General features: G+C 42.7%; 1 protein-coding gene across 2 annotated transcripts in view; it reads right to left on the bottom strand.

The window, feature by feature from the left end:
- Positions 1 to 27442, bottom strand: part of kcnn1a (potassium intermediate/small conductance calcium-activated channel, subfamily N, member 1a) — a 56652-nt gene that overhangs the window by 17455 nt on the left and 11755 nt on the right. For both annotated transcript variants that reach the window (XM_084370058.1, XM_084370059.1), the window contains exons 2-4: positions 14591 to 15064; positions 10614 to 10709; positions 9225 to 9643 (exon numbers count right to left, since the gene is read on the bottom strand). In XM_084370058.1, the coding sequence (XP_084226184.1) occupies positions 9225 to 9643; positions 10614 to 10709; positions 14591 to 15064 (989 nt within the window). The remainder of the gene's footprint in view (positions 1 to 9224; positions 9644 to 10613; positions 10710 to 14590; positions 15065 to 27442) is intronic.

Raw genomic sequence — 27442 nt, 5'->3', positions numbered from 1 at the left:
CAGGTGAACATTTCCATTGTCTCTCTATCACTTTCTATTACTTTGGTTTCTGACTAAATATCTACAAAACAAACATTCTCGTCAGCCTCAACTTCACATTCTGTTTATCGCTAATTAGCAAATGTTAGCATGCTAACACGCTAAACTACGATGGTGAACATGATAAACAGTATACCTGCTAAACATCGGCATGCTAGCATTGTCACTGTGACCTTGTTAGCGTGCTAATGTTAGCATTTAGTAGTTTAGCATTTACTGTAGTAGGAGGACACAAGACAGCTTTTGTAAATTTACACAAAACTGTTGCTTGCTTGGAACAAAAACACATCTACTTGGAGAAAAAATGTGAGATTGTTAGCATACTGATGTTAGCATTTAATACTTTAGCATTGAGAAGTAAGACACAAAAACTTACACAAACTTAAGATCCCTCTATTCTAACATACATGTTTACTCTTTCCCTGGTTCCCCTGTAATGTGCACACTTACACCTAATCAAACTGTAAGAAAGGTTTAGTCATCTCATTCCATTCACTTCAGTTCAAGCATGAATACAAAGGACAGAAAGTATCCGCAGCCGTCTTCATCTCTTGGCGCTGTGCCCGACTTTAATTCTGGCCAATGAATTCTTAAACACACTCGACCAGTCAAGGGGCTCAATGTCACCGTGACCCCCTCATCCGATAATCAAACATGGAGCAGTAGCGTTCCCACAAGGTGTGTTGGAATTGTACTTTGGCCAATTAACATAAAATATAAACCAAAGAGAGGCTCGCTGCGCTGTAGAACCAGACATCAGCTTCTGATTAAATAGGACTTAATGAGCCGTTGTTACAACAACTTTATAATTGTTGAAATTACTTTTTGCTCAAATGGCAATACAGTATGATCGAACTGTAATAATAAACTATACGTAATGTATTGCTGTCGGCCAAGTTGTGATTCCAAAACTAAAGAGCTGCTTGGGTTTGCTGACTTGCAGGTTTTGCGGCGAGGCAGGCTTCAGGCCTCCGTTGCCAAAACTGATAAAATGTGTGTGTTTGCAAATCTCATCCATTTTAAAGATGCTGTATGAAAACTTCCAAAGAGTACACAGTTTTAACTAGTCAGATTTCCTGCAAGTCACTCTATCACGAATCATGAGGCAAGACGCGTCAGCTAAGGTAAAACCCTCGACACAGTCTTGTGGAACTCCCCTTGCAAACTTTCATATTTAAGCTGAGCACTTAAGTACATTTTTTTTGCTCAAAGTCAGACCTTCTCTGTCCTCCTTAATCTCAAAGGCAACCAGACAGGAAGCTCTGATCAGAAATCCCTTAATCTTAATGTTACAGTGCTGCAGTGTGGTTATGTCTCTGGGGTTAGCAGATAGTGAGTGTCCTATTACAGATGTGTCATTGAATTAGGTTAGAGACACCTCCACAAAACTCAACAGTAAATTCTGGCATCTCAGTCCCTGCAGAGCCTGTTACCAAACCTGTGCTCGAGCAGGAACAAATGATCACAACAGTCCCCATGTAATGTTTAAAAAAAAGGTACTTTGCTCCCAGAAATAATACACTCACGGGAATTCATAACATACCCAGTAGTGTTTAAGTTTACTCTGCTGCAAACTCTGGGTATCTAACCTTCAGGGGACACGAAGAGCTTTGAAGCACCGCCACCACTCCACCTCCACTGCCAGCTAAGTACACCTCAGCATTTTCTTTCATGTTCCCAGTCTTCCCAGCGTACTCAGCACTCCAGCTAATCTCCTGCACTTCTGCCCACAACACCAAGTTTGGCTTTTTAGGTAACGCTTTCTCATTGGAACCCGTGAGATTGCCGACTGTTTTACGAATCTATTCCCACGTTCAGGTGCCCCGCATTATGCCTGTGCAAAAAAGGTTTCAGGGTGTTGATTCTGTTAGAATAAGTGGTGATTTTCCAGCAGTTTGTTCTCCTGATTGATGCTGAGACACGCGGACATCTTTAAGAGGAACTCATCCTACAGCTGACAAAACACGACTGAGAGTAGAGATGAGATAAGAAAGGATATTATCAGCCCATATTCCCTAATTTGATACTTATCAGCTGTTTGTTGCAACAATGATTGAGAAAGTGTTGGAAGTAAATTAAGTGTTATGAGTACATATATATGTATGTATATATACAGTATATATATATACATACATACATATACATACATATAAAAGGACACAAAACCACCAAGTGTCTTAAAGGAGACATATTTTGCTCTTAATTAATTTGGGTTACTACTTGAATAAGTTGACGTGCTGTAATGCTCTAAAAACACACCAGTTTTCTCATACTGTCCAGTGCTGCAGCTCTGTATTCCCCCTCGGTCTGAGATGGTCTGTTTTAGCTCCTGTCTCTTTAAAGCCCCCCCTCCCGAATACCCAGTCTGCTCTGATTGGTCAATTTACACACGCCTGACCCAGCATTGTTCACAATGTCTCCGTTTGACTCTGTTGTGTTTTCAGCTTCCATTTAGCTTCACGCCTACAGTGAATATAGGCAAATGTGTGACACGGTGCCGCAGTGTGATGTCAAGAAGTCACAGAATTAAAGGCGGGACTACTGACGAGGTGTGTTCAGGAGCAGTGTTTTCTGTGGGAGAGAGGAGCTGTCTTCGGCACAGACTGCAGGCTTTTTAACTTTTACATGCACAAGAATATATAACACACTGAAGGAAAGGGGAAAAATGAAAAGGCATAATAGGTCTCCTTTAATAATATCTGAACCACGACTAAAAAGGTAAAAACTAGTCTTGAAAGATTTTGCTGCAGCCTAAACCATTTTTAAAAAAAGCAAAATACTGTTTTATTGACTGTTTTTTTGATCTCTAAATCACAACATGTAAACACGATGAGTTTGTTAGCAGGAGGTAACTGATTAACGATTCGTCTTCCAGATTACATTTGAGAAACTGTGTAATTAGATTACAATAAGAACGTCAAAGATTACTGGAAAATTATCAAAAGAACGTGAAGAAATAACAGTTTTGATGTTTTGACGTCTATGAACTGTGTTGCAGAGATTTCTACTGAAGTTAGCATGCTAACCAGCTAGCTCTGTCCTGTGGTGCAGTGCTAGCAGCATTCTCCTGGTGCTCAGAGCTCCCAGTCTGGACCACTAGCTGCATGGCTAACTGCGCTAACTAGCTAACAGCAGCTCTAGTTATTACAGTTAGCAGGTACTCTGGTGATTTGCTGCTACTTGTTTGTTTTATATATTCAACAGTAGGATTATATTACTCAGCAATGTGAGTGTTTTGTTGAATTGTGAGAGCGTTTGTTCTGCTCTGGGTTGAGTTGAGCTTGGGCTCAAAAAGTTCTGCCATGATTGAAGCAGTGCTCGCCTACAGTGCAGTCAGTGTCATGGATTGGGTTTTCAGTTTTGTGGTTTGCTGTTTTATTTTGCAGTTCTCTCCTCCTGTGTCATGTTTTACTTTCCACTTCCTTTGTCATTTTTCCTTATCCTTATGCCCTATTAACTTCACCTGTGTCTTATTAGTCTTCCCTCTCTTGTGTATTTACGTCTGTGTCTTTCCTCTTTGCCAGTTGGGCTGTTGTGTTACCTGCGTCAGTCCTGTGTCTCCTGTGTTCCTCGTGTTCCTGCCTGTGGTCCCAGTGCTTCTTTGGTTTGTGCGCATTTAGCTTTTTTGTACTTCTTATTCTTGGTTTTGCCTCTGGCTGCTTCCTTCTGTTTTTGTTTCCTTTCATTGCCAGCTTCTCATCGGCCTCCTTCTGTAACTTGCGGTTAGGATTTTGTGTATTGGATATCAGATTTGTTCTTTTACCTGCCTCCCCCTGTCTTGTGTTTGGGTCCCTTTTTGATTCAAACTCAGTCCATTTTTGGGCATTATTGCAGCTCTAATGTTAATAGATAACTGATTTTATTTGAGATAAGCGGGTGCACCTCACCAAGCACGAGGGGATGCAGAGCTCACAAATACTCTTGCAGTTTAACTGCTCAGAGCTACTTGTGGTTTTGCCATTTTTGATTGGTAATACGCGCCTACACAAGTAAACATGTTTTTTCTCTCCGTCATGGCTCAAATCTCACATGAAAAGAAACCCAGAGAGCACATGACTCAGCATTAAGTCCGTCCTGCAGTGAGACATGGATAAGAGCTCAATGACTCCAAAAATCAGACTAGTTCACAGGAAACTGATCCCTTTCTAAGAGCTACAGTGACTCTCTCAAACTGGTAGGACATACCGCAGCTGACAGCTGCTATTTTGCCGACAATGGACAGAACAAACCCACAGAAAGATAAAGTAACTGTGCCTGAAACCTTCTTCTTTAAGCTACTTGTACCTGTCTGTGAGCAGAGGTTCAGCCCCTGATCTTCAGTGCAGATCATATCTTGGCTGATTATAACTTCCACATTCTTTCTTATGCTAATATGCTTGGCAGGCTTTGTATGTGACTTTGCCATAGGCTGCAATCAATACTACGGCCGCAGAGCATGCATAGTTTAGAAACAAATTATCAGATCAAGTCATCAAAGCATAGAGAATCCACCTGTCCTTGAGGTTGCAAGTAATTGCATAAAATCCATCTGTCTTTCTGGAAGAGATGCTCATTTTAAAGATAATGTCGCGAATGATTCAGATTAAGGAAAAGGTGTGTTTAACTCTTAGATTGAAAATGTATAGCAAACTATACAGACGGTTCACTTTGTGATCCTTGGTGTTCAGTCAGGAGAACGAGGAGGCATTTTTTTGTTGCCTCACATTGTTAAATCTGTCCGTGATGGATCCGTGTGGTTGCACTCGTGGCCCGCAAACTGTAAATGTGTAAAATCGACCTGAATATTTCATGTAAACCTGTGGCTGGTGTGAGAAAGTTCAAGTTGCAACGGTGTGTGTTTCTCTGGTCAGACACTCGGACAGTCTGTTCTTGGCTGGCGCTGTTTGTATCTTGTGGCTAACCGATGACACGATCTGGATGTCAGACCTCGGGAGGTGGAGGTGGAGGTGTAGCTGACTAGTAACTCAAGCCTGATAATCCGGCGCTACGCTCTGAGGGAAAGTCAGCTAAACTTTCCGAGAGCTTGACTCCTTTTTTTTTTTCTTTTTTTCACGTAGCCTACGGGTCCTCGCCGGAGAAAGCGAGGTGAGACACAGCGGTCTCACTCACATCACCTAGAAATAGAGCGTTTTGTTTCAGATAACAGAGTTAGAGAACAGGAGAGGAAGAGAATTAGATAACAGTTAGAGGGAAAAAGGAGCGAGAAACCGGGGAGGGAGGCAGGCAAGGCATGCATGCGAGTGTGTAACTGAGAGATTAGGCCTGCTTGTTATGGATAAGGGGAGGCATTGGGACAGGGAATCAGTAGTGGGGAGAGATGAGGGAAAACTGCAAAGCATGCCACGTTAGATGGGTACAGTAGGAGATCTGCAAAGGATCAGTCAGGAGTAAGAGAGAGAGGGAGGGAGCCTTATGGTAGTGAGGGAGAAGCCAAAAGAGCTTAGTTAAGGAGCTTAGTTGAGCTAGGTTAGCTCTGAAGATGGACTGTATCAAGAAAGACGGGGCCAGTGACCAGCGTTAAATCCAACCGCTGTAACATTAGCATCCCTCCTCAACTCCTCCCTCCCTCCATCCCTCCCTGTCCCGCTGGGTTGTGCGTCTTTCATTCCCCCCACCGAGGCATTTTCCAGGTAGACTCCGTGCTCGTCCAATCTCACACCGTACTGCCCTTCGATTGGCTCAGGAGCGTGGTCAATACGACAGTGTAACGGCGCATTTTAACAGAAAAAGTCACACACAGCACTTTGGGAAACAAGCGCCTCTTTTTTTCCACTTTTTTTTTTTTTTTTTTCGTTATTTACTTGAAATGATGGGATCGGTAAGTAAACATGAAAACTCACATGCTGTTTGGATGTTTACCAGAGGAGGGGGCGAGGGGGGGATGAGGACATTCAGTTCACAGGTTTAAACAGAAAAACTGGAGACACTGCATTCAGCACAGATCTCACTCCTCCGTCCACAGTGTCTCAGTTTAAGAACAATGTGTTGCGCAACAATGGAAAGCAATGCCCTCATTTACCTGCCTATCTTTGAACTACATAACACTAGTCATATATATATCAAAATCATGCTGTGCTAGATAGTAAGACACACCCCGGAAGTGCACAAAATGCTTTTGACACTCGTACTTGCACACTCGCTCCTTCTTTTGGCTGCAGGAGACAAACTGTCTTCACCTTGAGAGCAAAAATCTTTGGGGCAGAAGCAACAAAAGTCTGTGGAAAACCATTACAACACTGTTCAATTAATTTTGTGAAGGGAGACACATAATGGGATGATAATGTGTGAACACAAAGAACAGAGAGGCTTTTTGCTCCTCGACAAATCTTTGGAGTTGCTGCTAAAAAGACTTTTTGTGCAATATGGATCTATAACAATTGCATAAGGAGAGGGAGAGAAAAAAATGAGGAAAGACAAATTGCCCTCTGGCCGATTCGTGAAGGTGACTTGAAGGAGCTGCTCCATTTTAGCACAAATTTCCTCCTCCTCCTCCTCCTCCTCCTCCTCCTCCACCTCCTCCTTCTCCTCCAGCCCCTACCGGCCTAGCACACAATAGTTAGCAAAGAGACGCTTGCTTCAAAGTGCTGCTCACACCGTTGCTCTCTGCTGTGCTCCTAAAGCCACTAACAGCCTGTTTTCTTAGCAGATGGATGGTGCCACTTACATGCCAACTAAAGGGCCTACCTAATCCTCCTTTGCCACACTGAGTTTGGAAAGGATCATCGGTCAATTGTTTTAGAGGGGCTGCCCCTTCTCCCCACTACCACCCCACCCTCCAACCCCGCTCAGGGCAGCAGTGGCGCCAGCTCGGTGCAAAAATGATAAGTTGTTTTGTTTCCACGGCTAGAGAACGAGGACTCACATGGTATCCCTATGGAGCAGCATAGTGGGGAAATAGAAAGTACAGCAAAACATTATACAAACACACGCACATGCACACACGCACACCTACATGTGCATGCCCGCACACATCCGTACACAAATCCAACCCCATCTGAACACACATGTTATTCTTAAACTGAAACCAAAGGGCTGTCAGCATGCACTGCTCATGGGAGGTGTGTGTGTCATGTGTGTGTGTGTGTGTGTGAGAAAACCAAGACTCTGTTAGAGATTCTCATCTCATCTGCTCTTTAACTGTCGGATCAGGGGTGTGAAGTGTCAGAGGTCCATTCTTCAGGTTTGTTCTCCTATAATTTTATGGATCCTGCCTTAAAGGGATACTAGACACCCAATAATAGCAGTAATTTCAATGTTCAGCCAAAACCTTCAGGAAATGTTCAACATTTTGGGAAATCCACTTATTTTCTTTCCTGCAGCGACTCAGAAGAGAAGATTGATACCAATCGCACGACTGTACTGCAGCTGACACCAGGAGCTGGTTAGCTTAGCTTAGCAAAATGACTGGAAACACTGAGTTAGCTCCGTCCAAAGGTAAGAAAATCCCTTGACGCTCACAAATCAATACGTTGTGTCATATTTTTGTAAAGCAACATTATGTTATTGGCATTTTGTGTGATTTAGCGCCACCACTGTCGTCAATACAAATTCCAGGTCTGTATCAATTAGTCAGACGTAATGTAGGTGCTAACTACAAGCTGCTCTGCCCGGTCCGGGAGCTGGAACACGTCTGTGTTGTTTGCACCTTTTTTTGCAGGTTTTACACCTCTTGAGGTACAAAGCCATGGGCTAACTGGTTAGCATGCCACGTCCAATGGCTGTATTTCTGCAACGCAATACAAAGACGTCTTTGACGCAACATCAAAACTGTGATTTCTTCACATTATGTTGATAATTGTAGTTATTTTTATAATGTTTTAAACCAATATTCTTGCGTATTGCACCTTTTCACAGGGTTTTCACATAACCCTATGTTTCACAGGGGGTTATGTGCTCGTCTATTTCTGGGCTGAAACCAGTAACTTCCTGAATCTTCAGCTGGTTACCTGGCAACCGGTTTCCCTCTGTTTCATGACTTTGTGCCGAGCTAAGCTAGCCGGCTGCTGGTTCCAGCTACGTATTTACCATAAAGACATGAGAGTGGTATCGATCTTCTTGTTTCATTAAGAAAGCCAACTACCTTACGTCTTTAGAGTGTATAGTGTGTGGTGGCATTACAAATAGTAAACAAAGTGGACGGTGTGTTGGTTTGAACATGTGCCCACATTGAGTTGAAGTGACACCAGTTACACCTCATTGTGTTCCAGAGGAGCTGGTGTCAAAGGTTTCATTGCTGGTTCGGTCTGCGAGGTTTAAACCCCCCCAGCAAACAGCTGGAGGTGCTGAAGGTCCCAGAGGATCCAGGGTTGGGCGTGCGGGAGTGGGGGAGGTTAGTGACAGGCGTTAACACGGGTGGGTAGTTAAGAGGAGAGGTAGAGGAAGGGGAGGGGAGGTACTTAGTAAAAAAGCAGGCGAGGTGAGCTGCAGGAGGACACTGAGCGTCTGTAATCAGGGCCTTCTTCTGAGCTGACTCGTGACTTTTACAGCGCAGCACGTGCAGCATCACATCGGGTCTGACAAGAGCTCTCCCACCCAGCCTACTCAAGTCCCCCTTCCACTCCAACTACGCAAAAATGACTTTGAAACATCAAAGCTGGCATTAGCGTCTCATTTCCCTATGCAAATGCAAAACGAGAAAGAAAAAAAAAAAAAGCTTTTCAATCCTCCCTGCCTCTTTCATTTTCAGTGAGAATCGTTGCTGCCCCCTTGAGATGAAGCCCGATGCGCAGTTTTGGGGAGAAAACGGGTTAGGGGATCCTGGGGGCTGCTCTGCATTACCAAAACAAACCACTCAGCAAACAAACAATTAGACACTCATGAATTATGGACAAGCCATCTAAAATAGCAATAAAAACAAGGAGTGGGGAGTCGTGGAGCGATCGCTGAGCTAATGAAACGTATATCAGGGTGTTTTTAAACACTCAGGCAGTGGAGTACTACGTGGGCGTATCAGAGTATACTATCCTCGACACATGTGTACAGTATTTATATGTAACCTATCCTGATGACTCTGTGGACCAGTGCAGATGAGCGGCTGAAACCAAGCTAACACCGAGAAGAAGCCTGGGACGAAACAGAGAGTGAGGGAAGAGAGGTGTAATCCACAACGCGTGATTGTGCAGCAGCCATTTTGTTTTTCAATTTTCCCCCTCAGCAACATCCACAATTCACAACCCTGTGTTTACCTCTCACAGACGCGCACAGTCCATGCAGCAATGATCCAGGAGGATATACTGAACACCAGCAGAACAGTTCCTGGACAGATGGTCATGAGGGTCTTCATGACAAAGCGTGTGTTGAAGTTGATCTTGTTGAGGGCGCCGATGCTGCGAGAGGAAGCGTCCGTGAACAGCTTGCTGTGGAGCAACATGACCCTGCCTATCAGGTAGAGTCTCAGGAACATGGGGATGGAGAGGATGATGTCCACGTCGGCATCGGCCACCGACGGCGTGTAGGTAAAGGCCAGCCGCGCCGTCCAGGTGAATACGTACTGGCCCGGGATGGGATGGATGGCACACACCAGCAGCTCCAGCACGATGAAGAAGATTCGCTCATACGTCATGGCTATCCTCCAATCGTCCGCACCATTGTCGACCATAAACAGCTGAAGAGAAACAAACAGAAAGCAAGATCTCGTTTTAGAATTGTCTTCTTCTTCTTTAGTTTGGTGTTGTTTTGTCAGCATTTCCTCTATTTTTCATCATCTTCAACCTCCCTACACCTTCAAAGTGTTTATCAACAACAAAACAGACTGTAAGAAATATATTATTCAAATCAAACCCACAGATCTTACTTGAAATTCTGGTCAAGATCTGAAAAACGTCTTGCAGAATTAGAGTAAAATGTGTATGAACTGACGGGAGGATATCTAGAAATGTCTTCATTTGATTTAAAGTTGTAGCCATGAAAGTGGCATCAAGGATTTGGATGTATTTAATTTAAACGTAGTAAGTCTCGTGCAAAACCAATAAGCAAAATACTTAAGGTGAGATATACTTTAAAGGGGCACTGTGCAGTTTTGGAGAAGAAATTCAAAATCAGAATTTTAATATTTACAGTATTAATGAGGTAATAATACAAACTCAGAAATATTTTTTCCATCACTGATTAACAAGCTGTTCTCAGAGGAAAATAAGGTCCCATTACACTGTTTGAAGCTAGAAAGGTGGCAGGGTCCGCCACATATAAACAAAGTAAAACAGTATGAAGTTGTGTTGTCCTTTAAGGTCAGTTTGTTTATTCAATCATGAGAGTTATCAGTCAATGAACTACATACTGCACCTTTAAGTCAAGCAGAACAACAAAAAATAACATAAACCGAGATGCAAAAAGATGAAAGAGAAACTCGTGATATCAGAAATGCAGTCATGCATTTTGTTTTTGGAAGATATTTTTTGACAATGACTACGTAACAAACAGAGTTATACTTGTGTATTAAGTGTAAACATTATTAAAGCATTCTTATTATTGAACAAGATACACTGCATCCACATGTGTACATCATCATCACAACACTGATACCAAAATCTGCTTTGTTAAATTAAATTAAAAACACATTACTGTGGTGGACTCACCTGGATTTCCCGGGCATGGTACATTATTATAAGACCAAGCAATATAACAGTGGAAAGGCTGATAAGGCATTTCAGTGCAAATGAGTATGAAGATTCCTGTGATGAGAGAAAAAGACAAGGAAATATATATTAGAGATAGCCATGTTAATTTAACACAATTATTACATCTTTATTACAATATACAATCTAACAGTATAAAGAGGACTAACCAGACAAACTGACGTGCATTTGACATCTTTTCAGTGTCTATATTTAGCCTCGATAGTCAATGACTCCTGAGTTGTAAGATACTGCTTAGCAACGAGGTAAAACGAGGTAGTTGGGAAACGACGGCTAGAATTCATGTAAACTATAATTATCCCCATGTAAACACGTGCATACACACAAGCATATGCCCACAGAGCTATATATAGCAACACACACACATGCGCACACAGTACTTATTAGCTTAAAAGTCTAACTGAGAGCAGATAATGAGGTTTTTACACACAAACGGCGCCGTCAGGATGTTGCTAAACAATGCAGCTGCAGGTGTAGGTGCAGCCTGATATTATCTATGGGTGCTGTTCGCCACCATCTAAACTACCAATTAATCAAAGCCCAGCACTAACAGGGGGACTTTCCATTTAATGGTAGGTGCAGGAAAGGCAAGGCTAGCATTAGCAGGGGGGCCAACACCGTGAGCGTCACTGGTGATAAATACGCCAGCTGGATGCTAGTGCTGCACTGTGTGTGTGTGTGTGTGTGTGTGTGTGCGTGTGTGTGTGTACAGGGCGACCGTAGATCTAGGAAATGGGAACCTGTACTACTCAAGTCCCCCCTCTATGCTGGTAAAATGCCATTTGATAAATCAATTTAACAGCCATGGTGTAAAAACGCCGCTCTGCAGCAGGCTAATGATCCTCGGGTTGTTATTATCATAACGACACCGACAACAAATGACAAAAGCAACAAGTGGAAATATTGTTCATAATCGTCAGCGTGGTGACAGTGAGAGCTGCTCGGTATTACTCTGTCCTTCGGTGGTCCATATTACAGAATGTATTTTTAGCTATCAACTAGATTGCTTTGCCCCTCAGGTCGGCGACATGTTCTCAAGACATTCTAATGTCTGGAATTGTTTTGAGAAGTCCCTGCTGAAATAACATTGAGTAAACCAATTAATCCACCTGCCAGAGGTTCAAGGATTTTTCAGTCCCAGTGCTCACTGCTTCTTAACGTGTTTCCCTCCTTCAGGGCTCAGAAAACCTTGGCTGAGCCTCTCGTGTCTGCTGTATGATGTGACGTGAGATGGAAAATGGACCATCCGCAGCACATGCTACCTGTCTGATGGAGGAGGAGGGGCACCGCACCACTCAGAGATGGGAGGTCATTTCCATTTCGGCTGAGGTCAGCTTGATGAATGGACTGAACCTTACTCAGTAACAGTCACAGACAAACCTATTGACTTTCTTAAAACCACATAAATCATCCGATAGATTACCACACTGACTTACTTCATCGTACAGACCCACACTCACATATACCTACGTGTAATCAAAAGCAGGTTGTAATAACTCGAGCAGACACCGCTGGAAACCATCTCTCGCGAAAGGAACATTTAAGCCCATTGGCTACAAATGTACTTAACATTAATGCTGAAGAGTTTTCGAAGCGTACCAAAAGCTTTAATGCCTAACTATATCTGAGATTTGTTCCAGACAGCTGACATACAGTACAACACTTTTGACAGTAGCGTATAGATCATGAATTAAAAGACTTTGGCAGGAGACTCTCAAACTTTTGATGCCAGCATCCATGAAAGCACCAGAGTTTTAAAAATAGCCTGTTCACACAGCCACATCACCATGTGACAGTAACTTAACTTTGTCCTTAAAGGACATTATACAATCAAAAAAGGAAGCGCTGGAAGCCTCTTTCCCTACAAGCAACGATGTGTGAAAAGACAATGACACACTCCTTTTCTTTGCTGGTTTGCAAACAGAAGAGAATTATTACCACCACCCACTGATATAGTAGCGACTAGCTCTGTCTTATGAAACAAGTCCCAGTTGCTGTTAGACCTTCTTCTTTTGAACATCCTTGTAAGATCACTTTTAACATGCAGGTTTCAGGACACTGCAAATCCATTTTATGGCGTAGTGAAATAAATGGCAACCAATGGCTGCCTGAAAAGTAGAGAATGAAAGCAAAATCTTGTGTTTTGATTCATACAGTAGCCTGCAATAATGTTGAGGCTGCAAAATAAAAGTGAGAAGGGTCATTTGGGGTGACGAACCCTCAGAGAATCACCTAATTGTGCATTTTAGCACCCTTTAGCTCTTGTTTTCACAGCCCGCAACTTTTTTCTTTGGTGAAGTCCTTCTCATCTCATCTCATCTCATCTCATCTCATCTCATTATCTTTTGCTGCTTATCCGTGAGGGTCGCGGAGATGTTGCCCCCTTCAGGGGGGTTGCGGGGTTGCTGGAGCCAATCCCAGTCTTCTAATGGGCGGAGGCTAGGGTATAGCCAGCGACCTTCTGGTCGCCAGCCTGCTGCTCTACCCACTGAGCTACAGCCGCCCCTGGAAGAAGGTTAAGTCCTCATTCTTATAAACACAGTTTCTAGCTACAACAGGTAGCCTCTGATAAACCCACTGCACACCACCAATCCATCACCAAATGGCACAGGCACAAAGTTAGCAACTAGCTAGTGAAAAAAGTTAATGACTAGCCAGTGAACAGACAAATTTAATGACTCCCCAGCGAAAATAAACTAAGGACAATGCCAGAGAAATGTCAAAGTTAGCAACAAGCCAGTAAACAGACACAGTTAATGACTAGCCAGAGAATATAGTGATGCATATAGGAAGCAAAAGACAATCTTATATCTCTAACAAGTTGGTGAAGAGTAAATACTGACTCATATTCATCAGGATGGAAGAATTATGAATACAAATGAATGCTAATGCTGAAATGTCGGCCCCGAGTGATCCATAATGTTTAAATATACACACTTTGTAGTTAATGGACTTATACGTGCCAAACTACCTATAAGGTAGTCAGTCCTGTTCAGTGTTTACTCACATACTGATTGTACTGTTAAAGAGACTGTCTTATTTCCAGAGATGAAAGGCACCGTGACCTATTATATACTGCAGTGCACTGCAATGTCAGCTCTCAGGTAAACAGCCCGGTAAATACGGTGTTAGAGGCAGCTCTCAGTGAACTGAGTGAACGATGTTACTCTCAAAATACCCTGACACAGCAGAGCTGATACGGAGGGACAATAACTGGTCAAGGGGTGGTCACCTGGTCACCATGACCCTGAGACAGGTGTCTTTGCTTAAGAGTCCCACTTGATCCTGAAGCGTTCTGAGTCGTCTCCACTCTGATCTGCTAAAAGTGAAATATGCTGCTTAAAGCACGTGGCATGTCATTCCCATCTTTTATTCTTGTTGACCTCTCTCTTCATCTCTACTTGTCTTTATCTCTCTCTCTCTGTCTGAATCTCTATGTACGTATCCCGTCCTCCACTATCCCTCTCTCCATCTCCCTCCCCTGCTGTGAGGCTGTGATTTCAGATGCTGTCTTCACAGGGATTGACAGATAGCCACAATGGCACCTGTAGTGGAACCAGCCCCTTTGGCTCGACTCTGATCCAATGCCAATAATGAAAAATGGATATCAAATAAAAAAAACAACCAGTAACAAAAGCAGACCAATAGTCGAGAAATCACTGAATAAAAAAGGCAAATTCTGAGTTGTTGTCCAATCAATAGGCTGTTAGTCATAGTACAGATCACATGACACTCCTTTTGATTTGTATGTGTGCAATATTCCCATCACCTTTGTTAGATAAAGTATGTCAGTGTCTGCGCTAATAATCACTCTTCATAAATCTGACAGCTGCCAGCCCCACACAAATCAAAACTTAACAATGGCAATGACAACACACAAAGCTCCCACTCATGCATCACACACATGCACAACCTACCTTAGTGTAAACCCCCCATGACAGCTCCGTCTCTGTCACCATGACAACGATCCCAAACATCCCGAAGATGAGTGCGTAGTCGCTGAGCCGCTTCCGCTTCTCAAACAGCGCCCTCCGGTGGCCGAGCTTGTAGCCAATGTCCCTGTTCTTCTTCTGCGGCGCCCTGCCTCCGCCACGCCCGCTGCCCTCCCTGACCAAGCTCTCGTTGGACGCCTTGCTGGGGTCTTCGCCGCCGTTGCCCTTCGACACCACCACCTCCAGGCCAGAGCTGTGCAGCGTCTGCAAGGGCTGCGTCTCCGAGTCGAGCTCCGCGAGGTTGCGGCGCGACGAGGACGCCAGGCTGCCCACTAGTGGTCTCACCACTCCGCCATTGTACTTGCAGGTGTTCATGGCTATCTGAGGGAGTCGGCCGCTGCTCTCGGAGAGGGAGGGCTTGGATCCAGCATGGCTCAGCTTCTTCTGCTCAGTAGTGGCCTGTGAACAGGAAGAAGAGCGGTGAATACAATACTATCACAACAAAAAGGGTGTAAAAGCTGACAGTGGGTTGAAGAGACACACACAGGTTCGGACTTTAAATAGAGCATTGATGTGGGAGTTACATCGCTGTGGCTGTGGAGAGGCCGAAGAGAGGGAAGGATCTTGCAAAACAATTTTTGGTTATAAAAGCTGACAGATTTAGTGCTCAGCAGGACATGTGGTCAAACAAACAGTACGAACCAAAATATCAACAGTTTTTGTTTCAAAGGTCTTCTTTCTTGAGCAACATATACTGCGAGCCGGGGACAGAGACGTGGTTGTTCACTGAGAACAGTCTCAGGCTGTGTGAAGAATCGTGAACCAACATGATGATCACAAGTTTAGAGTTCGAAAAACTCCCTTTATTCGACGGCATGTTTCATCCGTACTCGCTCTTCCACCAAGAAAATGGCATCAACATTTGATGCCTCAAAAACAAATAAATAATGAATGGACTTCGATGTATAAATAAAACCATATAACCAACAGAAGACCCTACAAAGTGCAGAAAATTGAATCTTTGCGCTGCACAAATTTAGATATGAATGATTGATGCGCGCCGTGACCCTGTTTCAGAGAAACACTCTTCCCCCTGCAGAGATTAGAAGCGGGCTGCCCAAAAGGAAACGGAAAAGAGGAAATGTGCACCTTCTCAAATCAGGCGTGTGTGAGTGAATCCCACTATTTTAAGAGGAGATGAAAAAAAGGAAAAAAAACATTTCGTTTGAAAGTGAAAGGATAAAGTGTACTGTATAAAGTGTCTGTTGAGGTGAGGGCAACTTAGGGGCAAGTTCAAAACCACAGCGCTGCAGCGTGTATATAATTCTGAATTTGAACGAGATAGGAGAGAATACATTAAACTATTTTTTTAGCTTGTTTTGCCTCTTTATCACCTGCACATAATGTTCCTATTTTTCTTTTCTGACCCGATGCCACGCCGACTGTTCTCTTCCTCGTCGTCTATCATTTCTGCTCTTCTTGGCAGATAGGAGTGAGTTTCTGTCCCGGTTACACAGACAGAAAATGTTCTCTCCATGCAGAGTCTGTCGAGCAGTCACCCCAGCAGCATCTATCTGCCTGTCTATCCCCTGCCCTTCAGAGACTCGGGCAGATTATCATAATGGGTTATGAAAACTTCACATGGAACAGTGCTTTTTCCGAAACAAGTCGGGGGTGTGTGATAGCACTGCTGGCCCCTTTTTATTAGCCTTGACAAAGCATGCCTAATGCCTTTAAATGTGCTGGTGGGAATAAAGAAGGGCGGCCCTAATGGAAATTTACTAACTCGGGTCCTGTGATGCTATCGTCTTGCGCATATTGTGGCTCCATGAGAACAGGACTAAAGGTTAAGGATTAGTGCAGCCCATAGTGTTTCTAATCCCCTTTTCTGTATTAAATTGCTTTTTAATCTGTGCCATTAGGACCTTTATACACTTTTGAAGACTGTGCAGTGAGTGAACTTTAAGTTTGAATGACAGGAAATGCTGTAAAAATAGATGCTGATATGGCAGTATAGTGATCGAGATGCTGATCTTTTCTCAAGGATAAATACGGAGCAGGGAGCTGAATTTTGCAAACAAATCAAATCACAGCAAGTTCCTTAAAGATGCTGAGTGGATTAAAAGTTGTTTTTTGCAAAAAGGGGATTCTGGCAATTTAAAACTTTTTGGCAAGATGATGCTGCAACAAGGACTGACCTGTACCTACGTACATATTTAAAGGGTAACCACCAATTTTCCACTGTAAGTAGTATAAAGCCTTTTGTGGCTCCAGAGGAAGCTGCATGCAATCTGATAAATTGCTTCCAGTGATGTCACTCAGTGCCTAAACTGCATTGTGGGTAATGTAGTCACCAGGTTTTGAAAAGCAGTCCACAGGTCTAGCGTTGCACTCCTATTACCCTATTTGACTCATTATGGAGAGTTTAAAAACAAATGATCAAAATCAATTAAGCAGAACCTGGCGCCTACATTACCCACAATGCAATTAAGCCACTGAGTGTAATCACTGGAGGCAGTTTATCGGATCACATGCAGCTTAAACACATTCAAATGTGGAAAATTGGTGGACTTACCCTTTAGTTATTTCACTTATGCACAGAATAACAACAAACTTGATGCTCCTTGGATTTTCTCAGCTCGCGTATATGACAACAATACCAGAGAGATCGCTGAAGCACAGACTGTGACTGGAGAACATTTTAGACAATGCTGTACTGAGATAAAACATCACTGGATTGAACTCAACGACTGTAAAGGTATTTTTATTAGCCTATTTTAATACGTGTTTGAAAATATTTTTAGTCTTTCCCAGTGCATAAATAGCTTGCTTTCTTCTTGTATCACGCTCTGCAGCACATCAGCCTGCCATTCCTTTGAATGTACTGAGCAACTCCAAAACATCATGATTCCTTTGGTTTTGAATGTCACAACATGATGTCATTCATCGTCAAGAGAGAGTTTCCTGCTTTTGTGAGGGAAATAAATAACTCTAAAGTCCTGCTCGGAGTATTTTTAGCTCCAGTCAAACTTTCAGAGCGGTTCTGAGATGCTTGATATGTAAATTCGGGTCTTGGACTATAAAATCGGAGACAAAAAATCCGTGACAACTATTTCAAACGAAGGTTGTGTGTGTTTGAAGAAAACGCTGCTGAGCTTGTTTTGTGCATTAACAGGACACGAGTGTATGTTTTACAGTTTATCCAATAATACTGGAGATTCTATTACATAACATTAATCTGACTTGTTTTTTCCCCTTTATTTACACATACACACCAAATTCAAATCATGGTTCAGTATCCTTCTCAAGGATTGAACCAACAAGCCTATACGATTAACAGCCAACATGGTCGACCACCTGAGCTAAGTTACAGCCATTATCTGTGGTCAACTCTCACTACTAAGTAAAACAGATGGTACCGTTGTGTTACAGATCAGCAGCTGCCTTCTCTTTCATTTCTCCACTTAAATATAAAACCACATAAGCATCTCGCTGGTTCTTCCGACACAACTGTAAAAAGTAAAAAGTAACCAGTGACTACAAGTTTTAAATACCTGTAGTTCAGTACAAATATTTGCCTATGCTGAGATGTAAGGTAGCATAAAATGGAAACACTCAAGTAAAGAACAATTATGCCAGAGTTGTACTTAGTTACATTTCACCACTGCCAAGCTGAGTGGCATTTATCACACATTTGGTCTTATCCCATCTTAATATAAAACTTACAGAGACACATCATCAAGTCAAAGAATGTAACAAACCCAACACTCATTGTTGGTGTTGGTTCAAGGTGTGGATTCATAGAGAAGACAGGACTCTGAACAGGTGTGACACGTGTGACCTGTACGATAACTGACAGTTCTCTCCTGCTATCAGACACGAGTCCTTCCCTCTCCACACTCGACAAACACAACGCTCCTTCACTGGCTCGCATTGATTTTTGCTCTGGAATTTCAAACTGAACCAACATCATAAATTCCTCTAGTCGATCTGAAAAAGAAAAATGCTATGGGTTCCTCCCTTTATCAAGTTAGAGTGGGTCATTTCTAATATAATTCAACATTTCTATATTTTGTAAACAGGAAAGCTGAAAAATGAGACACAAAACATACCCCTAATTCGGTCTCCGGTGACCAATTACATGACGATTGATCAGCGTGAAATGGCCATGTTGTGACAGCCATGGGACCACATTAGAGCCGGGGATGTAAAAGGAGAACGTCCCAGGAAGGGTTGCTCTACTATCGGAAATGAACAGGATTGATCATGGACATGGAGAGCGGGGCTGCTGTTACATCCTCAGCTTTAGTTACATGTTTCTGGTGATCATCACTCACTGAACCAGGTCAGGACTGCCCCGAATACGGGCAGCGGTCCCATCGGTTAGTTTGCACGAACACTGACGTTTCTACATTTCTACACATCAGGGGAAGATTTGTGTTGGTTGAACGAGGGACGAATATGAGACGGAGCACAGGCATATTTATGGAGTATGACACAACTCCCAAAATACTGAAACGTTACGGTTGATATGACCAAAATATAAATCTTGAATCTCCTCGTCTGTCACCCTTGTTGGCCAAAATGACCAAAATGCATCCCCCTTTGAACCTGCCGTCCCTCTCCATCCCCCCAGAGATCACTAATAGGTGGACTGCTGTCTGGGCTCGAATCAATACGCCATCCTATTCGGACACAGACTTATAATTTATCAATTATAAGTCCGTGTCCGGCCCAGGAAACCCACAGACCAACTGCATTGCATTATAAATCACTCACATGAGCAAAGGCAAATGTTATAACAAGAACAGTCTGGTAAGAAAATTACAGGACTTAACTGTAATGCAGCCTTTAAAACCAGGGAAAGATTCTACTTATATTATGATATAACAACATCCAAAATCTAATGTCTGACTTTTGCTCCTTAAAACTAAGGAGACCTTGACAGACTTTGCAGCAGGAGTCCTCACATCACATTCCAAAACCTCAAAGCACTCAATCAATTGCGTACACTCGCCCACTTAGCCGGCTGCCCGAGCTCCGTTGCTATTCGCATTTCCCCTGCAACCCGACTAAACAGTGCGGCGAAAGGGCACGGCGGGCCAGCGTTGCCCTTGTCGTCCCCTGATGCCCCCACAGAGCAGACGCGGGGAGGCTGCCTGTCCAGCCGACCAACGGCTCAATTTCATTCTGAATGGCACGCAGCATCCAGCCTCTATGAAATGGAGCCTCATAATCAAATTGAAAAGCCTCAGTGCAGAACAGTTTAAATGAAGGCAACTCTCTGCCTCGCTCCCCCCTCCCTCTCTCCCTCTCTCTCTGTCCGTCTCTCTCCAGCCAGCTCAAATCTAATAGAAAATCCTCATTCTTCAGTGTTGTGTGGGGCTACTGTGCCGCAATGTTGAAGGCTTATGTACCCTAAAAATGGAATTGTGCATTTTAAAATCAAGTGTGTTCAACTCTGCGTGTGTTTGAGGGTGTGTGTGCCAGTCTGTTTAATTATGTGTGTGTGTGTGGGTGGATGTGTGCATATGTGTGCTAGTTGAACAAGCCGAACCTCAGCCAGGCACCGGATTAGGTCGGGTATTGACGCAGACAGCGCGCAGCGACGAAACAAGCACAAGAGGAGGAATTGTTTGAGAGGATCCACGTGAACGCGAGCGCGTAAAAATCTGCGGACAGACGCCGACAAGGCGGACATGAAAAGAGGAACATGAAGGAGAAGAGGGAAGAGGTGACAAAATGAGGCAGAGATCTAGAAACTGAGGGGACATCAAAGATAGAGAGGGCGAAAGACAAAGAGATAAATGAAAGAGAGGGAAGACAGCTCCCTGTGGGTGTCTCCGCCAGCCCCCGGAGTGATTGAGAGCTGCAGGCTACACTCTCCAGTTTGTCCCTGCACACTAGACGCTGTCACATTTCTCTGACAGGCCAGCGGGCACCACGGCTCCTCCGTCCATCCTCGACCAGCATGTGGATCATTACTCAGCGCTGGTGAAGACAGAGGGAAACCAGAGGCTGCACATTCATGAAGGAAAATCCTCCATCATGGAGCTCAGTGTGCTGCGGTAATAGAAATGAAAAAAGAAATAAAACATTTAATGTCCTGTTAGTGCAGAGGCTGACAAGGGCAAACACGCTGCAACTTAAAGGGTTACTCCACTAATTTTAGACATTGAAGTGTGTTTACTACTGCATAGGTGGAAAAAGTAGTATAAAGCCTTTTGTAGCTCCAGAGGAAGCTGCATGTAATCTGATAAACTGCCTCCACTCATGTTAAAGTTGCATTGTGGGTAATGTAGGCACCAGGTTCAAGACAATTTTGATAATTGATTTTGATTTCATTTGTCTGATTTTGAGCGTTAAGTGAATATGCTGTTAACAAAGTACCTGTTGTGTGGCTGATGGTGAGGTTTACCAGTCAGAAAATACATTCATTTAATAAATTATCAACAACTTATCACAGCTGTAGTCTATTGTAACATTGATAACACTGGAATGATTTCATTATTTCAGTACTTAGCGACGCATAACCTTCTGTCAGTGTGATTTTTTAAATGACATCTGCACAGATGTGAAGCCCTGACAGTCTTGTATTTCTTGTGTTCATCTGTTTGGTTACTGTTTTCAATCAGAGACATGTGGTTTGAGAGGGACACGTCTGCTCAGTTGATTTACTTACAGCAGCAAACTGACATGATGCCTATTAAATGAGATTTCACGTAAAATGGAGGTTGAACCAGGGCGCCACAGGAGCTCAGTTGGTGGAGTGAGCGCCCCATGTACAGAGGCTGCGTCCTCGCCCGCAGCAGCCCGGGGTCTGATTCCAACCTGTGGCCCTCAGCTGCATTTTATCCCCGTCTCTCTCTCTCACAGCCTGTTTCCTGTGACTCTTTGTCTGGACTATTAATAAAGCCATGAACAGGGCAGAACATATATGCGTGTATAGCATTTCAATAGGCTACCCTATCTGATTGAAACTACATGAGACTGTGTACAAACTGTTACATGGATCTGATAACATTTAAATCATAATCAGGATGTGTGTGTGTTTCTGTGACATCCCGTACGGACTGAAGGCTGCTGGGAAACTGTCTGACTTCAGCCTTTTGTCTCGGCCCACTGCTGCTGCCGCCTGCTCTCCTTGGACGTGCAGCGTTTTTTCCGTTTGCATTTGTTTCTGCATTTGCATGTTTGTCCTAACTGAATCGTTGCAGCACGTTCGTGTATTTCATTGTGTTGTTTGTATTGGCAGTGTGTGTTTAGTTGCCACACGTTTGCCCTTGCCCTTTAGAGCATCTACTGTTAAAAAATGAATGGCACGCGCGTACATATCGCATCTCAGGAATAACACCATGAATTAAAATTTGTCACCTTTATCAGCATCTAAGTCGAAATGCTATTCCCTTGCAGGAGTAGAAAGGGTGAGCCGAGCCTTATCACCCTATACTTCATGTCCTTATATCTCTGTAGGGATGTCTGCCGTTAAATAATGGCTGCTTCTGCCCTTCTGTGGGATAAGTTGAAGCTATTGTAAGTGCTCCACGAACACGAGACAGTCCCGGGGACGGGGGAAGATATTCAAAGATGTTCAAAGAGTTTTCACAGCATATTCTCAGACTGACTTCACATGTCTGGTACAATCAGGACGTCTGCGGACAACTTTCTCAGCTTAAATGTGTGTGTGGGACCAGAATGTGTGTGATGAAGCTCATGAAAAACATCCTGCCAAGTGTTTCTCACTTCATACATTTATTCAAACATGTACAGTCCCACATCTACTCATGTGTGATTGTGCATATCGTAGGCTACATGTTCAGTGTGTAACATCAATACTGCAACAGATCGCCAACATCTCACTTCACAATACAGCCGTGTATTGATTTAATATTGATACTGTGACATGAGACATTCTCTGTGAATTTGATTATTGTGATATAAAAAATTCAAACTTAATTTCAAATTTCAATATTTGATTTGTAATGACGTATTTGATTTCAAAATTCAAAGTGTAGGCCACTGTCTCTGTCGTGCCAGTAAGCTCGGCTATTGTTGTTTCTCTGCTCACAGAAAATGGCTACTAGCAACCCCGCGAAAAAGGATAACCAGACACCAGACCATCTGACAAGTAATGTGGATTCATGTTATAGACGAAAACCCGGGCAAGGTAAGACTGTTTAGTAAGTCTTGAGAGCCAACTGCTTTACAGTAATGTGAGCCAGACACGTTAGCTTGTCACGTTAGCTTGTTACTAAAGTAAGGTAGCAGAAGCAGCGTGAATGAACAGAACACTGTTACAGTATCGTTTACAATATACGCAGATGAAACTAAACAAAGTAGAAGTTTGTTCTCACTTAATTCTTTAAAAAGCGACAGACAGAAGCAGCTAAAATGTTTACTTTGTCCACCTGCATTGTAGTTATATAACGTAACTTCCTGGACTTATCAGGCTGCTGTAATTGATTTAAATGAACAGCCATCATTTTATTTCAGGTGCGTTGTTACTGTTCTTGTCACCTAATAATTATGCTCTTATCCAAATGATATGAATCAGAAAATGTCAACATAGAAAGAAAATATTCATCTTTGAGATAACTGCAAACTGTTCATTCTCATACTCACCATATCTGCAAAACTGTATGGAGTAATTTTATATATATATATATATATATATATTTTTTTTTTTTTACAGTTTTTTAAACATTTTAAAACAAGTCCCCATCTACTCCAGTTGTTTAGGAGAATGCTGCAACACTGTTTCACTGTGAAGCTCCAGAAATGTTTTGTGAAACAAAACTTCACCTGACTTTCCATCGACATGAGTCGATAATGACTGGATTTGAGTTTTTTGGTGAACATATCCTTAAAGCACTTAGTTAATGTTAGGGGAAGACTGCTAAATCTTGAGAATGCCAACCCTGACTTGAAGCAACAGACAGGCCACAGTGACTTTTTCCGACATTTATCTAAAACAACAATTTTTCCGTAGGCTCAACCAAGTGTTTTGGTCTGTGAGCTCATGATCCTTGGTTTTGGCGAGTCTTGAGGTCTTGTTGGTGTAACCCAAATGAAATATATGTCATGAAAGATGCATATGTGATAACATTAAATGCCATGACGACCACCTCGAACACTAAAGCCAGCTTACGTCAATGCTCACCGGGCTGATTACTTGCATATCAGTGGTCTTGATGGAATCTCCAGCAGGACGACCCAACACACCAACTCAGCAAGAAAATAAAGGGCAACAATATAATCTGCACACAATAAATTGTGACAATACTTTTAAGAAATCAGGTTCAGCATTGCAGTCGCCTCGGGGACGCTATAACCTTTACTGAGGCAAAGAACTAGACTTAAAATATGGGGCAGTAGCAAAGACTTGCAGCAGAACAAGATGAGATTCCTCTGCTGTGTAGTTCACTGTTGGCATCATTTAAAGATCACATTCACTCCAACTATGAATCATCTGGAACATGATGTGGCCATCATGACTTTTATGTGTATTTCACAGTGTAATAAAACAGAAGGACAAGTGAAACAGAAGTATGAGAACAATGGCTACTACAGCATGTGCACATTAGATTAAAAAACTAAGGACGACTCTAAAAATATCTCCTTTCACAACAAGTAAATAATTCATGATGAATGCAGAGCTGTGGCTGCTCACGACAGCTACTACAAATCTGTAGTATCAAAGCTAAAAATGTCAGATTTAATCCTGTCGCAAAATCAGCCTGTAGATTTCACTGTCCACAAGAACAAGCAGTTAAAAAAGATGGTAGCTGGATAACAGAGACATTTGTTAGCCTCTAGCAAAGCTCAGCCTCCTTCACGCTCCCTGTCTCTCTCTCTCGTGCTCTCTTCTCAGAGATTAACAACAAAAAAGTTGCCAAAAACAAGACGAAACCTCCACAGAGAAAAAGGACACAGGTACATGCCTGTGGGATTGTGTTATTGTTAGGACTAATAACGCTCTGTGTTCAACAGAGACACAATGCTATTATAATTAGGAGCCAACAAGGTTACTCCACGAGTACTCGTGTGAGTGTGTGTCTTATAAATTAGGTCCTGGGGAGATTGGGGTTAGAACTGATGGGGGGGTTACTTTTCCGCTGGGACGCCCACTGCCTCATTAGGAACAATTTCAATTTCCAGCAAATTAAAGGAGGGCGTTGTTAGAAACCTGATTTTGTAGATCGGGGCCATAATGGATGGACTGATGTCCTGGTAAACGGTGAACAAATTGAATCTGGAAGCTGGTGAAGTGTGTGCAAAAAATAACAGGGACCAAATCAAACCGCTGCACACGTACTAAAATACACATGACACACAAAAGAACATGAATAAAAACATGGTATTTTAAACCATGAACCTATAAATGATTCATACTTACCAAAGTTTCTGAACAGGTCCAGTACATTGCCTCAGCTGGCGACAGGGCTGCAGCGGCTGCAACATAATCCTCTCAGGCAACTCCGACTGTCAAAGTTGCTTCCACAAAAAGAGCTTGTTTTGTGCCACTGGCTGAGGTTGTTATGCTAAGTGTCAGAAACGATCCCTACTGAGAAAGCCCTTTTTGTTAAATGATGAAGATCCATCTTGATACCAAAAAAACACGAGTCTCCTTCAAGGAGAAGTCTTGTTCTGAAATCTTGCAGATTTAAGTTTGCTGGGAGACGACAGCGACAGCGTTTACCTTGAGCAACTGCAGGAAAGGTCTGTCTCTGTAGGAATAACTTCTATAATGTTTACAGACATTTTGAATAACAACCTCAGCCTGTCAGTGGCAAAAGAAAGCATTTTTAGCGGACATAACTTTGACTGTCGTAGTTGCCCCAAAGGATTACATTGCAGCCACATCATGGCTGCCAGCTGAGGCGATCCACTGGACCGATTCCAAAACTTTTGGTAACTATGAATAGCTGAGAGTTCATAACTTAACTTAGCTAAATCTGAACAAACAGACATGAAATATATACAGTCAACTTGGCCTAGACTTCCTGAGTGTTTATATGGTGACCCCAGACCTGCAAAAGATATCGCGAGTGTAATGATTTGAACTCAAACCAACCTCACCAAGTGTTTTGTTTCTATACCTATTCCATAAAACCACTTTGAAAAAAGACCCCCCCTCAGCTTCAAAATCGGGCGGGTTGTTCTTCAGTATCAGCGAGATCCAATGATACTGTGGCTCTCTGTATATCCAATGGATACATTGTAAACAGGAACTGCTAATAGCTGATTAGGCGATTAGGCTCAAATTGTATCCCACAGCTATCTAACTGACTCAATGGCAACATTATACCTAATGGTGGATGGAGGTGTCAGGGCTCCTGACTTTTACTAATCAGAAATAAAGGCTCTGAAATACACAACATACCCAGAAAACCCATCGTTTACTTCATCATTTCACCACAGGCAAACTTTAGACAACAATGGACCTGCATCATCTCTTAACACCATCGTCGGATTAGTTTTGTGTATCCTGATGAAGCAACAGTGTTATTAAATGTTGTTGCTCAATGAAAAACTTGAAGGCATCGACAGCACTCACTACTGCAGAATATCATTTAACCAAAGATGATTACCCAGAGAAAGACATGTAACTTGGAAAATGGCTAATGGGGACACTTAAATCTCAGTGAGTTTGTTTGCAATCAAGAATAAAAAAGAAATAATAACTGGTTTAGTCCACTCAAGTAAAATGGATTTGAAATCATTTTTTCGAACAGAGGTGAACTTTGTCTTAATTGTTTCTGGTTAAATGACAGAGTTTGTAGTTTCAGTTTTTATTTTTCTTAAAATCTAAAGAACAAAACGCTGGTGCTGGTACTTTTGTCCTTCAAAATATCACGCTGCTCTTCACTTGTCATTGGACTTTAAAAACAGCCACGCAAGGTTAAATATATGATGTTGAATATCTCACATCCGTGTTGATGTTGATGTTAAAGCCGCCATAAAAGCTGCTCCTTGAGGTTTGACATTGAACACTGAACTAGGACTAATCATTTCACGAAAGCATCCTCATTATTTTTAGCTAATCAACAGTATTGCCCCATTCGCCCCCATAGACTCCCATTATGGCTGATTGCCTGATTGATGCCAGATTTGCGCTGATAACCTCCTCATAAAGCGACAGATCCTGTCCTTGACACATTTCCACATAAACTGAGTCTTACGAAAGGAGCCCTCTCGGTTTAACACCACTGTAGTCTCATAGCAGGCGACGTTAAACAAACTGTTTCACAGAAGAACTGCATCCACAGAATAATAATGCCCGAAGAATGATCAAGGGTTTAGGAATTGTGTAAAGGAAACTCAAAGCACTGGGAAACATCATGTTTACAGGAAATACATGGGGAATACAATACAATGTGGAAAAGCCCCAAAAGTTTAGTCAGTTGACTGTGTTTGGGTTTCCATCTCGTCAGAAAGCTTCACGCTCTCTTTCAGGCTTTGTTTTATTTGATGAGTGATTCAGTGTTTGGAGTTGGGATATTTCTCAGTGCTATTTATGCAAAAATGAATATAGTCTGTAATGACAGTGAGAGGGGCATGGCGTCTAGCTTCTGGGCAAAAAAAGGTAAGTCTTTTGCCAGCAGCGTCCCAGACATATTTAACGATAGTAATTTAGGTTGTCTATGACATTGACAACCCCAGAGTTATCTTCTCTAGTGTCCAGCATGTCTGTTTGTTCTCATGAGTCCTGTTCAATGCTTGGTTGTGAGACAGACTTGCACACACAGCTCAACTGGAAAAGCTCCACTTCAGTGATACAGTACAAAAAGTTTATTTTCAGATAACATTAGACATCACATGTATTTCACATGCCCA

The sequence above is a fragment of the Pagrus pagrus genome (genome assembly GCF_965226575.1).
Source record: "Pagrus pagrus genome assembly, chromosome: 12".
Classification (NCBI taxonomy): Eukaryota; Metazoa; Chordata; class Actinopteri; order Spariformes; family Sparidae; genus Pagrus; species Pagrus pagrus.
This window is presented reverse-complemented; position numbering and strand designations above follow the sequence as displayed.